This window comes from Callospermophilus lateralis, chromosome 7 (genome assembly GCF_048772815.1).
Source record: "Callospermophilus lateralis isolate mCalLat2 chromosome 7, mCalLat2.hap1, whole genome shotgun sequence".
Taxonomy (NCBI): domain Eukaryota; kingdom Metazoa; phylum Chordata; class Mammalia; order Rodentia; family Sciuridae; genus Callospermophilus; species Callospermophilus lateralis.
In genome coordinates, this window is record NC_135311.1 from 137,163,413 (window position 1) to 137,178,558 (window position 15,146).

General features: G+C 39.3%; 1 protein-coding gene across 5 annotated transcripts in view; it reads right to left on the reverse strand.

The window, feature by feature from the left end:
- The window catches only part of Kif1b (kinesin family member 1B), a 152,021-nt gene that overhangs the window by 7,521 nt on the left and 129,354 nt on the right, over positions 1 to 15,146 (reverse strand). For all 5 annotated transcript variants that reach the window (XM_076861327.2, XM_076861325.2, XM_076861324.2 and 2 more), the window contains 6 exons: positions 8,899 to 9,013; positions 8,156 to 8,289; positions 7,400 to 7,461; positions 4,886 to 5,031; positions 4,456 to 4,695; positions 1,971 to 2,042 (listed from right to left, as the gene is read on the reverse strand). In XM_076861327.2, the coding sequence (XP_076717442.2) occupies positions 1,971 to 2,042; positions 4,456 to 4,695; positions 4,886 to 5,031; positions 7,400 to 7,461; positions 8,156 to 8,289; positions 8,899 to 9,013 (769 nt within the window). The remainder of the gene's footprint in view (positions 1 to 1,970; positions 2,043 to 4,455; positions 4,696 to 4,885; positions 5,032 to 7,399; positions 7,462 to 8,155; positions 8,290 to 8,898; positions 9,014 to 15,146) is intronic.

A 15,146-nucleotide genomic window follows, 5' to 3' on the forward strand; every position in this document is an offset into this window, starting at 1 on the left:
ATAAAATAAACCTACAGATGGGGCAGTGGTGCACACCTGTAATTCCAGCTACTCAGGAGCTGAGAGGAGGGACTGCAAGTTCAAAGTCAGCCTCAGCAATTTAGCGAATCCTTAAACAACTTAATGAGATCCTGTCTCAAAATAAAAAAATAAAAAGGGCTGGAGGTGTAACTCAGTGGTAGAGCACCTCTAGGCTCAGTCTGAAGAGCTGCCAAAAATAAAAAAAACATGCACATAAAAAATTATTATTTTCAGAAAATAAATCAAACAAAAATTCAAAAAGAGAAAGTAAATAAGTCTACAAATATTTTATAGACTGAACACAACATTAGGAATCAAGACATTTACAAAAGAGGGAGCTACAAAGCACCTGCTGAGCATGTGGGAGTCCCTAGGAGAAATAAGAAAAAGGGGAAAAAAAGATGGGAAGGGAAGAGGGGGAAAAAAAGATGGGAAGGGAAGAGGGGGAAAAAAAGCAGGGTGGGAATGTAGTTCAGTGGTAAGTGCCCCTGGGTTCAATCCCCAGCAGCAAAATAAAAATAAATAAATGCATACAAGCTGCCTCTGCCATAGGCATTAACAATTAGTGCCTTCCCTTCATAAAGTTTTAGGGATAAGGGATACAGCTTAGTGGTAGAATACTTGCCTAGCACATGTTAAGGCCCTGGGTTTGACCTCTAGCATCACACACACAAACTCAAAAAAAAAAACAAACAAAAAAAAAAAATTGAGGGGTGTATTTCAATGGTAGAATGTTTTTCTAGCATGCAAGAGGCCCTGGGTTTTATCCCCAGCACCATTAAAAAAAAAGAAAGACATTTACAAAAGAAGTAAAGCTGTTTTTTAAATATTACTATGGCCCTCTGACATTAATTAAATAACATTATGCATGCATGAACCCATGCAGCCACCACATGCATAGTTGTACTAAGAACACAGTAGAGGTCCTGCTCTCCTATGTCCTGCTCTGGAGTTTACATTTTAGTAGAGAAGGCAGACAATAAACCACTGAACAAACGCTTTTAAAAGTGCTGTTTGGGGACTGGGATGTGGCTCAATGGTACAGCACTTGCCTAGCATATGTGAGGCACTGGGTTCAATTCTCAGCACCACTTATAAACAAATAAATAAATAAAGGTCCATCAATAACTAATAAAAATATTTTTTAAAAGAGTGTTGTTTAGTAACTGGGTGCAGTGGTACATGCCCATAACCCCAGCAACTTAGGAGGCCAAGGCAGAATTCTAAGTTCGAGGCCAGACTCAGCAACTGGGAGAGATCCTGTCTCCAAATTTAAAAAAGGTAGAAGGGGTGGGGGCTGGGGATGTAGCTCAGTGGTACAGCACCCCTGGGTTCAATCCCCAGTACTGCAAAAAGGTAAAGAAAAAAAAAAAGGTACCAGGCAATAATAAGCACTACAGTGAAAAATAACACAGTGTGGTGTGGAAAGTTGAGAGGGCGGCCAGCTTTCGATTGGGCAGTTAAGGAGGCCTGCTCCACACAGACAATCTTAGACCCCTGCAAAGACCCCTGGTAGGAATGAGCTGGGAGTGTTTAAAGAACAGCAAAAAAGCTCATGCTGATGAAGATAGAGTGAATGACATAGTTCTCTGAAGTATTTTCCTCACTCTTTGCTGAACGCACTGGGTTTTTTGCCACCAAGAAAAAGCCTTAAGACTTTCTTGTGCCTTGTCATACACAAACATATCACCGTCTACAGAATATTCTTCTCCAAGGGATTTAAGGAGAATCCCAAAATGTTTTTCCTCTGATAATCACTGTAAGGGACACATACATTATTATCTTAAGAAATCAGTGTTCTGACTTTGAAAAACCAGATACATTTTCAGACATAATGGTCACATATCAAGCTATCTAAAACCATCAAAAGCCAGGGACAAAATCTGGAATGCTGAAGAGAAACTGGTAACCAACACACTGGCTAATGATGATGGCTTCAAGGTGCTCACCTTACAGTCACTGATGCTGCCATGAACTTGGTTGAATTCTCGATTAAAAGTATGGGTGAGAAGCTGCAGGCACTAAAGAAGAGAAAGAGAAAATGAATTTGAATTTAAGACTTCATTGGCTAAACAAAGCCTGGGATGCAAGATAGGAGGGGAATTGACACACCTAAAACTAATGCTTGGGCTCAGATGTTACCCAGATAGCTATGGAAATTAACTACATATACAACAAGGGAAGTCCAGTATATGTCTAATAAAGATGATAAAATAAATAGATCTAGATGGGCAAAGTGACACATGCCTGTAATCTCAGCAACTTGGAAGGCTGAGGCAGGAGGATTGCAAGTTTGAGGCTAGCCTCAGCAATTTAGTGAGGCCCTATGCAATTCAGTAAGATCCTGTCTCAAAATAAAATAATAAAGGTTGGGCATGTGACTCAGTGGTTAAGCAACTGTGGGTTCAATCCAAAATAAATACCTAATAATAATACCAAAATAAATACATAATAATAAATAAATAGATTTAAAAAGTTATTTTCAGCAGGATGCAGTGGCATACACCTGTAATCCCAGTTGTTCAGGAGGCTGAGGCAGGAGAGTCCAAGTTAAAGGCCATTCAACAAGATAAAATAAAAAATAAAATGTGCTGGGAACATGGCTCAGTGACAAAATGCTCCTGGGTTCAATTCCAAGTGCCTAAATAAATAGCCATTCTCAACACAACAAAAGTGAATTACTGCCAGGCACGGTGGTGCATGCTTGTAATCCCAGCATTTGGGGAGACTAAGGCATGAAGACCACAAATTCAAGGCCAGTCTCAGCAACTTAGCAAGACACATCTCAAAATAAAAAAGGGTAGGTTAAGTATCTGGGTTCAATATTGGTTTGTTTGTTTTTTTTTTTTTGTTATTGGGGATTGAGCTCAGGGGGTTTCAAGCACTGAGCTACATCCTCAGCCCTATTTTGTATTTAATTTAGAGACAGGGCCTCACTGTGTTGCTTATGCCTTGCTTTTGCTGAAGCTGGCTTTGAACTCAAGATCCTCCTGCCTCAGCCTTTGGAGCCGCTGGGATTACAGGCATGTGCCACCATGCCTGGAGGGGTTCAAACAAAAAGTGGATTACTGCAAACACCATAGTATGTAAATGCTTATGAATGTAATAGTACTCCTTTAATTCTCAATACACGGAGACTTCTGGATGGACAAGTTTTCCTAAACAAACTAGAAGAATATTAGGTTACGAAGTTGCCTAGCAACTATCCACCTGGGAGTCATCCTCAATAACCCTCTTTTTTCCCACCACATCTGATCAATTCCCCCTTCCTCTTCATCCTCATTTAAAAGGCTTAAACATGCCAGGTGCAGTAGCTTATGCCTGTAATTCCACCAACTTGGGAGGCTGAGGCAGGAAGATCCCAAGTTTGAGGTCAACCTCAGCAATAAGTGAGACTGCTCAAAATTTAAAAAATAAATAAAAAGGCCCAGGGGAACTGACCCCTTCTACCACCCAACAAAAAAAGGTTTCAAGATGGGTCTGGGGATGTAGCTCAGAGGCAGAGTGCTTGCCTAGCATGATCAGGTTCTGGTTAGTACTGAGCCCCCACCCGAAAAAAAAGGTTTCATCATTTCTTATTGAATTACTATATGAAAAGAGGTCTTCCTTTCTCAGTGATTCTTTTCACTACTATTCTATTCTTTTTATTGCTGCCAGGGAAATCTTTCTCAAAAAATAATGTTTAAGGGCTGGGGATATGGCTCAGTGGTAGAGTGATTGCCTAGAATGTGTGAGGCACTGGGTTTGATTCTCAGCACCACATAAAAATGAATAAATAAAATAAAGGTACGGTACCCATTTACAACTAAAAAAGAATAAAAAAATAATAATGTTTAGGGGCTGTGGCTGTGGTTCAGCAGTAGTGCACTTGCCTGGCATGTGTGAGGCACTGAGTTGGATTCTCAGCACCACATTGAAATAAATAAATAAAATAAAGGTCTATCAACAACTAACAAATATTAAAAAAAATAATGTTTAAAATATTTCCACATTGGCTAAGGATATAACTCAGGGGTATCTCTAAGTTCAATATGAATGAGACTCTGGGTGTGATTCCCAGTACTGGGGGTGGGGGAAAAGCCTATACCACTCCCAAGATCCACCTGAAACTTTAGTGTCACACACAGTACCCTCTCTTATCTCCTACCCCTCTTGCACATGAATTCCCTAAGACTGACTATACAGAAGTCTGCTGGCTCTGTCCTGTATGTCCTTATAAACCTTCCCCTAAGAGAAACACGCCTCTGTTGTATGTTGGTTGCCCATAATCTTATGCATAAAGCAGGAATTGAGTCTTATTTATTTCTACATTCAGAGTATAAGCACAGACCTTGAACCAGTGTCTCTCAAAGAAAGTGATGAAAATGAACAAACTGCAAGATTAGCTCAGAGCCTTGAGGTAGGAATGCTCAGCCAGGAGGAAGGAGTTCTCACCTTTGTAGCCAGCTCTTTCTCACGGTCCACTAGGCTTTCAATGTCTGCGGAGTCATAGCCACTGCTCTCACTAGGTGTGATGGCACTTTCAAAGGTTGTGGTTGAGATCTGAGAGGAGATGCTGGTGGAGGTGCTGAGGGTCCCACTGCTGAGGCTGGGGGACAGTGAGTCACTCAGGGATTTGGGGATGCTATCACCAAGTCTTTCACGCAGCAGGAGGAAGTGGCGGGTTTTCTCCACCTAAGAAGATCAACACTATTGCCTCAGCAAACACAAGGCTCATGAGGGTCTTAAGAAGCAAAATATTATGACTTCATCATCACAGAAAACTGAAAAGCCATGATCACATGGCAAAGCCAGAGGTTAAGGACTGGGATTGTGCCATCCTGCAGCCGAGTTCTTGCCCTTGGCCCCTCCTGCCCTTGGATACCTCATGTAACAGCTCCAGCTTCTCCAGTTCCCACTGATGCTCCAGGATGAGGCTGTCTCCACGCGGCCGCCAACCTGCTAAGTTCTCTTCTCCCCGCACATATGCCACCGAGGTATCCAAGACTTTTCTCCTCCTCCTCTGCATGCCTAAGACAGAGGGAACATTTTTTCTTCTCAGAGAAAAATTCAATTCCAACTTTAGGTCAAATGAGTTGTTAATTCTTCTTTTTTTTTTTTTTTGGCAGTGCTGTAAATCCTATCCAAGGTCCAACACATGAGAATAACTAATCATTATACATAATAAGCTAACTATGATTTTAAGATCCATAAAATTTTGTTTATTAATAAAAATTCACACATTTCTCTCAAAGCAACTCTCTAAACTTTTTTTTTGGTGTGGTGCTGAACTTTTTAAAAAACTGAGTTTTATATTCTTTGATAATTATGAAGATTGAAATACAATGTGAGAAAATGCTCAAGTTTTGTGTTAAGTGAAAATACAGAGATGTTAAGTAGTCTGTACACTATGATTCTAAATGCATTAAAATATATCCATATGAAAAAAGTGGAAAGGGACTGCACACACACACATTTAGTAGTTCAATGGTGGTAGATGACAGGTGGCGTTAACCTCCATCATTTCTAATTATTCCTTCATTTATTTATTGCTGTACTGGGAATTGAACACAGGGCCTTCCTTATGCATCCTATACAAGTACTCTATCACTGAGTTATACCCCAGCCTTTTTTATTTTTTTATTTTGAGACAGTATCTCACACTAAGTTGCCCAGGTTGGCCTTGAATTTGCAATCCTCCTGTCTCAGCCTTCTGAGCAGCTGGAATTATGAGAATCACCATTCCTCGTTTCCCATTTATTTTTCATAAATGATACATTAATTTCACAAAGGAAATACATGAACTTATATTATTCTTTATCTAAATCTTTCCTGTGGGCCCTGACTCCTTTTCCATGTATGTTATCTAAAATGACTCAAACTACTAGGCTGGGAATATAGCTCAGTGGTAGACCACTTGCCTAGCATGAGCAAGGCAGGCCCTGGGTTTGATCTCCAGAACCACAAAAAATATAACAAAATAACTCAAATGCTCATTAATCAAATATTTTTTTAAATGATTTTTTTTGAGAGAGAGAGAGAGAGAGAGAGAGAGAGAGAGAGAGAATTTTAATATTTATTATTTTTTAGTCTTTGGCGGACACAACATCTTTGTTTGTATGTGGTGCTGAGGATCGAACCCAGGCCACACGCATGCCAGGCGAGTGCGCTACCGCTTGAGCCACATCCCCAACCCAAATCAAATATTTTTTAAAAACCTGTGCAAGGACAGGGGTATAAGTGGTTGAGTGCTTGCTTGGTATGTGTGAGGCCCTGGGTTCAATCTCCAGCATTGTAAACAACAAAAAACCCTGTGCTATCGTTTGAACATCTCCCCAAAACTTATGCTGAGACATATGGTGGTGCACACCTTTAATTCCAGTAACTCTGGAGGCTGAGATAGGAAGATTCCAAGTTGGAGGCCAGCCTCAGCAACTTGGCAAAGCCCTGAGCAACTTAACGAGACCCTGTTTCAAGATAAAAAAGGGCTGAGGATATAGCTGATGACAAAGTGCCCTTGAGGTTCAATCCTCAGTATCAAAAAGCTCCCACAAAATTCATCTTAAAATTTAACTGCCATTGTGATAGTATTAAGGGGTGAGACCTTTAAAAGGTGATTATAGCTTAATATTGTTATCTTGGGAGTGAGCTAGTTATGAAAGGGAGAGTTTGGGCCCTCTCCCCTCTAGTTTCTGATGCTATAGGTCTGGGTTAGAGTCTGAAGAATTTGATTTTTTTTTTTTCTTTTGAATCTAGGGCCTTGCAAATACTAGGCAAGCATACGACTATTGAGCTATATCCCCAGCTCAGAATGTGAATTTTTGACAATTTCCCAGGTGAAGTTGCTGCTGTTTCTGCTCATAATGTATTACACCAAGTTATCTTTGGGCTAAGGTGGTGAGGGAAGTGGTTACAGTTTTGAAGTCAAATTCATTCTAATTCACTCAAAAGTTTCATATTTCCAGGCCTAGCAACATTTTGTTTGATATAATTTTTGAAACTATTTTACATATCATAGACCAAACAATATTGCAATTCTGAAAAAGGTAATTCTTACCACCATCACTAAAGCTGGTTTGTAAAATATACATGTTTCTAAAATTTTTTCATCTATCTACATAATTTTTTAATTTTTTTGTAACAGGGATTGAACCCAGGGGCACTTAATCACTGATCCACACCCCTAGCCCTTATTTGTATTTTATTTAGAGACAGAGTCTTGCTGAGTTGTTTAGGACCTTGCTAAGTTGCTGAGGCTGGCTTTGAACCACGACCCTTCTGCCTCAGCCTCCCAAGGTGCTGGGATTACTGGTATTCATTACCAAGCCCAGCCAATTTTTTTGTAATATACTTGAAACATATCAAGATATTATCACCTCTACAATCCATAGGCACTTACCTGGACTGCCTGTGTCTGCCATTTTGCATAAGCTGAGTTCATAAATTCCAGTGACTCGATTGCTATTTGAAAATAAAGTAAAACTGCTTCATTTCTTATAGCACAAAAACAGGAAAATCTCAATTCCACCTACTTAAATTCTTCTGTAGGGACTGTAACCCACCTCAAATATAACTACAGATATTTCTTATCAGTCACTGTTCTTTTCCTATTCTGAACTAAAGCAGTATATATATATATATATCTTAGGAGGAGCTTGTTTTCATCTCAGTCATTTGATAGCTACATTAATAGGATAATAAACTAGAAAATTCATAACACAAATGTAAAAACTAAAAAATTTGCTTTTTGTTAACATAAGAGAGAATAGATGAGGGGGAAAATGTCTGACTGGAATGAAATGACAACACATTCTGGGGATCGTGAGTGAGAAGGGATATACCTTAAATATGCATAACATTAAAAAGAAAAAAATCCCAATGATAATCTGTTAGAAATAGTAATAGTGCCATTCAGTCCCTGCAAAGCTGTTTGGGAAGTGTTTACAATGTAATATTCTTCCTTTCTTTATTAGCTTGTCCTCCATCAACATTTTATTAAATGCCAGATGCACGTCACTGTACTCCAGCTATCAGTTACTCAAATGGTTTATAATTTGTAAACTAACCATGAAACAGCAAGCTGGGGAAGACTAATGACTGCTGATTCTATTGTACTGGTCAAAGGAACTGACAGGTAAACATCTCAAAAACTTACGAATCTGGTGACTTTGAGTAGCCACTGCCAAAGAGGCTGCGCAGAGAGCGTGGAGGCGAGATCTTGGCATCTCGGGAATAGAAGACCATGCACACATCCTTGGTGACGACTGCTGGCTGGATGCAATGATCCAACTGGAAGCACACAAAAGCAGGTGCTATATAAATGCAGCAGAGTACCTGTGACCACAGGCTGTGCAGTAGCATATTTGGAAAGCTAGATTTGGAGATGGCAAGGTTTCAGAGCCACCAATTATTTAAACAGAAACTGAATAGATAATATGTGCAAGGTCAGCATATAATCAGAGGATAAAATATAGCTCAGTGTTAGAGCACTTGCCCTACCACTGTTCAACAGATGAGCAAACTGAGGCACAGAGATTTTTCAAAACAGGGATTTGAACTCAGGGTGTTTTCAGGCTTTCGACTGTGGAACCACTCCTATGCTCTGCCACAACCATGAAAACAAAGAGGTGCTATTTTCTTAAAGTCATACATTCTTTAAAAGAATGGTAACTGGGTTACTAAAGCATAAGCCATCATAAAATTTGGGATCTTTTGACTAAATAGAGAGCAAGAACACAAACTAATATAACAATCAACAAAGTATAATGAAGCATATAATTTAAGGATGTGGAGGAAGAAAGGAGGATGAAATACGCCAATCTTCCCTGACTGACTCTATAACTTGCCCAATGCTCTGGGCTGGCTACTCACAGTCCTTGAAGTTCTGAGTCTACTTACCTCTAGGTAGGCTGACAAGGTCATGTAGATCTTTTCTCCATAGGGTGTCACTCGGTTCAGAAGAAGGGAGTTATGCAGGGAGCTGTCCCATACTGCCTCAAAACGGTAGAAAGTCCTGAGGTCAGAAACACATGAGGGCATCAGCCAAGAGCAGCTGTTGATACTGTAGTCCAGGTTCTGCTACTGTCAGTAATCCTAAGGAATCCTACACCAGCCATCAACACTTTTATTTATTACCCTCATCTCCTAGGAGGAAAAGTAGGTCCTTATACTCTTGCCCCACCCATCATTAAGGTATACTTGGCAGTGCTCACATTGTTCTTCTTTTAGGACAAGCTTCTGTCTATGAACAGAAAAACTGTGTGAGAAACTAAAGATATTAAGATGAGAAGAATAAGTGAGTATGCCTAAATTCCTAGAAAAACTAAGCAAGCTCTCCTGTCATTCAATGATGAAAGCAGATCTAATCTTCACATCACCAGATCTGATCTTCATAGGCCAGCACTGCCAAGCCTCAGAAACATAGAAATACAGGGGCTGGGGATGTGGCTCAAGTGGTAGCACGCTCGCCTGGCATGTGTGCAGCCCGGGTTCGATCCTCAGCACCACATACAAAGATGTTGTGTCTGCCGAAAACTAAAAAATAAATATTAAAAATTCTCTCTCTCTTAAAAAAAAAAAAAAAAAACATAAGAAATACATCTGGGAGTAGGTGCGGTAATCCCATCGAGTTCAAAGCCAACCTCAGCAATTTAGTGAGGCCCTATGCAACTTACTGAGACCCTGTCTCAGGGGCAGAGCACTTGCCTAGCATGGGTGAGATACTAGGTTCAATCCTCGGCACTGCATATAAATAAATAAAATAAAGGTCCATTGACAATTAAAGAAAATATATATACACATAATAAAAATATTAAAAAAGGGCTGGGGATGTAGCTCAGTGATTAAGTGCCCCTAGGTTCAATCCCCAGTAACAACAACAAAAAATACATCCGGGAGGCTTGCTGGTGGGAACAGGTAGAAGAATTTTAAATATGGAGAGCCTTGTTCTAAATAAAAGAATAAGAGCCGGTATTTCAATAAAAGAGGATGATTTTTTTTTTTTTAGCCAGGTGTGGTGGTGCATGCCTGTAATTTGGGAGGCAGTTTGGGAGGCTGAGGCAGGAGGTTTAAGGGTTCAAAGCCAGCCTCAGCAACAGCAAGGTGTTAGTACCTCAACAGCTCAGTGAGATCCTGTATCTAAATCAAATACAAAATAGGGCTGGAGATGTGGCTCAGTGGTTGAGTGTCCGTGAGTTCAATCCCTGGTACTCCCCAAAAAAGGATGATTTTTTTAACAAGAGCCAGCTGTTATCATTTGTTACTTTTTGTATCTCACATATTTTCTTTTGGTATTAGAGATTTAATCCAGAGGTGCTTAACCACTTAGACACAACTCCAGCCCTTTTTATTTTTATTTTATTTGAGACAGGGTTCTCACTAAGTTGCTTAGGGCCTTGCTTAGTTGCTGAGGCTGGCCTTGAACTTGTATCTTCCTGCCTCAACCTCCCAAGCTGTTGGGACTACAGGTGTGTGCCACTACACCCAACCAATCTTTTTTTTTTTTTTTTTTTGATGTTGGGTATTGAACTCAGGGCCTGTGCATGAGAGGCAGGCACTTTACCAACTGAGCTATATCCCCAGCCCCCAGCCAATCTTTTATTTAAGAAAGAATCAGAAGCTAAACTTAGAAGATACCCCAAAAATGTTTTTTTTAATTGTTCTAATATCATTTTTCCCTGCTGACAAAAAATACAGACAAGCTGACATTCACCCTTTCAGTTTAGCAAGTCTCATCTGAAACACTGCTGAGTTTGATGGCAGTTTTACAGATCAACCTCAGGCTCTGCCTCACCCTTCCCTCCTTGTGGCCATGACATGTGTCAGAGAAGATGCTTTGTCTACTCCACCACCACTAGCTCTCCATAGCACATCTGACTCACCTAGGAAGAGTGTCTGCACCCTACCACTAGGTTCCTCCTTAGTCTAGCCCAAATGGTGATCTGACTGGTTCTGCCTTCTCTAGGTCTCCTGTGATAAATTAGCAGGCAAGTCCTCTCTAAACATACCCAATGCTTCATCCTCTGGATTGAACAAAGGAAATGACACATTTCTGAAAGTGAGCTCCTGGACCACACATACTCCAAGTGCTTGTAAGGTGTGGTCATGCCCCTTTATAGATGCTTTTTAATTTAACTCTTACAGGACTAATTCTTAAATGGCTAGCTTTTAAAGCAACAAGCTTGGGTCAGAAAAATTCTCAACAAAGACACTGAAGGACTATACATAGAAGCAGCTAATAAGATAAATTCACCAAGGGGCTCAAACAGCAAATGAAATGCTAGACAACAGGAAACTTTCCATGGCTTCTGGGTTCAGGGAGGCATCCACATAGCCCTGCTTAGATACAATCTTCACTTTAATTTGGTTTAAGACAGATTCTAACATTGGGTGACAATATTCACCATTTCAGCAGAAGCCACCTAAGAACTATATCACCTCAACAGCTGTTCTTTTATTGTGTTATGGCCTTTGTCAAGGTGCCTAGACTAGGGCCTACCTATCAGATGGTACAGGGACAACCACTACCTGTACTAGGCCCCCTCAAAAAAAAAAAAAGCCCCTCTGACAGCTGAGAGAAATTCCTATCACTGCTGCCTATAGTCTATACTTAGTGATTTGCTCTGAGCTCCAGAGAACTCCACCCTGAGTTCAAATCCCTGTTTTGAAAAATCTCTGTGCCTCAGTTTGCTCATCTGGGTCTTTCAGCTGAGGCAATGTTTTACACTTGTACAGGAAAGCCTCTCCACATTTGTGTTTTCACGTAACCTAAAGTGAAAATTTCACTGGCAGAAACCTGGCTAACATAAAGGAAATTTTGACTTCACTAAAACATTGCTATATTGAAAAAAATTTGTGTGTTTTGTTTTGTAGTTGCTACAAGACATTCTATTGGAATACCCACCAAAAATGGCAGTTTTTTTTTTTTTTTTTTTTTTTTTTGGTACTGGGGATTGAACCCAGTACTAAATTGGTCCAGCTGTAGGGTCAATGTGCCCAGCTCAAAGGTGGCAATTCTTGAGAGGTGGTTGTAAGAAATACTCTGAGATTGGTAAGCAATATCAATTAAAAGAAATTGGCATGAGCCAGGTGTGGTGGGGCATGCCTGTAATCCCAGAAGCTGGGGAGGCCAAGGCAGAAGGATCAAAAATTCAGAGTCAGCCTAAGCAACTTAGTGAGGCCCTAAAGCAACGTAGAAAGACTCTTGTCTCAAAATAAAATATTAAAAAGGGCTGGGAATGTGGCTCAGTGGTTAAATGCCTCTGGGTTCAAATCCTGGTGAAGAAGAAGAAGGAGGGGGGGAGGAAGAGGAGGGGAGAAGGAGAAATAATAATAATAATAATAATAATAATAATAATAATAATTGGCATGAGAACCTGGAGTTAGAAACAGAGCTAAGTCCCAGTGCATGCTTTTTCCTGTATGGTTCAGGAGGTAGTGAAAAATGATTCCCAATACATTCCTAAAGATGTGCTGACCAACACAGGACCAAAGTAAGAAAAACGTTTCAAGGTGACTGCTTAAATTATATATTCACTTGAATTACTAATTGTGAACAATTTAAAAACCAACTTCTTATGGTCATAACTAATTTTTTCCTGAGACATTCAATTAAGAAAATGCAATGGTGAGGCACTAAGCAACTCAATGAGACCCTGTCTCTAAATAAAATATAAAATAGGATTTTTTTTTTTTTTTTTTGTGTGTGTGTGTGTATGTGTTGGGGATTAAATTCAGGGTCACATGTGTGCTTAAGCAAGTACTCTAAGCCCAGCCCCTAATGGACCCTCTTGAGTTTACTAAGAGATTCTCTGAAATACGAACTAGATGGAGTCCAGGTTAAGATATAAACTTGGGGCCAGGGATGTGGCTCAGTGGTAGAGCATTTGCCTAGCAAGTTTAAGACCCTGGGTTCCATTCCCAACACGGCAAAACAAAAAACAAACAAAAAAAACTTGGATCTGGCAGTATAGCAGGAGTGCAGTCCCAGACCTGAGTTTGATCCATGGCACCACAAAAACAAACGAACAAATAAATAAGATGTAAACTCATATTAATAATATCAGTCAAAAAACATTCAGGCTATATTGTCATGCATTGCTTCTTTCAGCTTGCTTCCCTAAATCAAATAAAGGAAGAGATGGGAAAAACTTTCTTTACTACTAATCCAGACTTTTTTCTATTCCAAAATAAGAAAAAATAAGGACCTTTGACAGAAGAATGAAAAATGTTTTCAAATACACTTAACATTTCTTCACACAGACTCAGCTAGCCAAAGTGGTCTCTACTACCACGCAGAAAAAACAAAGAATGTGAGCAGTTTTCAAAGGTTTTGGTAGAGCAATAAACCTCTCAAGCTTTTGAGAGAGAGAGGAGGGACAAAAGAGAACAGAGAACAAGGCCTGATATTCCATATAAAGTGAGGGGAGATGGGCATTCCACTTTGCAAAGCAGAGAAGAAAAGCTTAAAGGGCATAAGAATAAAATGGAAAAACTTAGTAAAAGGAATGAGAAAATAATTTAGAACTCTAAAATTATGAAGTTATATGTGAAAATGTACACACATCAGAAAAAAACCCAGGACACAAAGAAAAAGGTCTTGCTCTATCCTAGGCACAGCTTAGACTTACATGGGGAACAAACCACTAAATTAAAATAATAATCAAAGCAACATAAGACATAAAGCATTCTGATAAACTAGAATCTTTATGTGCAAAGAAACAAACAGAAAATACCTAGGAATATCCTTATCAAGAAAGAGCCTGCAAAAACATAGAAAGGGCTTTTGTTAGTGCAGCAACAGAAGAGAGGGAACAAAGAAAAAGAAAAAGCAGCAGAAACAACAACAACAACAACAACAACAAAAAACATGGAAAAGTCAAATTTGCTAATAAGCAAAGTGAATTCAAGTAGACAACTGACAGATATTGGGACCCAATTTGATACAGCATTTACAATGACATGGTCCCTTTTCCTGAGACATTCAATTAAGGAAATACAATGGTGAGGCGCTAAGCAACTCAGTGAGACCCTGTCTCTAAATAAATATAAAATAGGGGCTGGGGATATGGCTCAGTGGTTCAGTGCTCTTGGATTCAATCTCTGGTACCCCCCCCCCCCAAAAAAAAAGATGATTTTAAACTTACCCACTGTGAGTAGTACATTTCTATTTCTGGCCCAAAACCTATTTATTTATTTATTTATTTATTTTTTTAAAGAGAGAGAGGAGAGACAGAGAGAGAGAGAGAGAGAGAGAGAGAGAGAACTTTCTTTAATGTTTTATTCTCTAGTTTTCGGTGGACACAACATCTTTGTTTGTATGTGGTGCTGAGGATCGAACCTGGGCCACACGCATGCCAGGCGAGCGCACTTCCGCTTGAGCCACATCCCCAGCCCCCAAAACCTATTTATGCCAGTTGTGCTTATTATTATCTAATGAAACATTAAGGAAATTAATAAAATATGAAGATAAAAAGAATTCTTATTCTAAAAATTCAATAGTTTTTTTTAAAATATCTTTTTAGTTGTAGATGGACACAATATCTTTTTATTTATTTTTATGTGGAGCTGAGGATCAAACCCTGTGCCTCACATGTGCAAGGCAGGTGCTCTATCACTGAGCTATAGCCCCAGCCCCTAAAAATTTAATAGTTTTGAGTTGTTTAAAAACAGCTGTTTAAATGAAGTTTGAGCAAGATAAATGTAAAAGAAAGAGTAAAATTATAAGATGTTTAAGTGATAAAATGTTAATGAGATAAATGATAAAAGTTTGAAAGGATTTTGGATTTAGATTTTCTTTATAGGCTTTCTAATTCTGGTTCTATCAAACTGAAAATCATAGATGATGAGTGCGGTTTTATAAGAAAATAAACAGAATTCCAATAATAATTTTGCAATTAAAGAAAAGGCCTTGGTCCTACAGCAAAAGCTTGATAAGCTATATAAGTGTATATTCACTTAAGTTACAATAGAAAGACACCTTTAAACAATCTTTTCATTATTCTTGACTTTAGTCAACTTTTTTATTAACTAATTTTAAGGTTCTATTATATAAGATAAGCTGCTTCTAAAGAAGGCAAATTAATTTCTTACAGCCTGATCTGCTGCTGGGCATGAGCCAAAGGACCTTTTCAAGCCAAGGGTGGTGG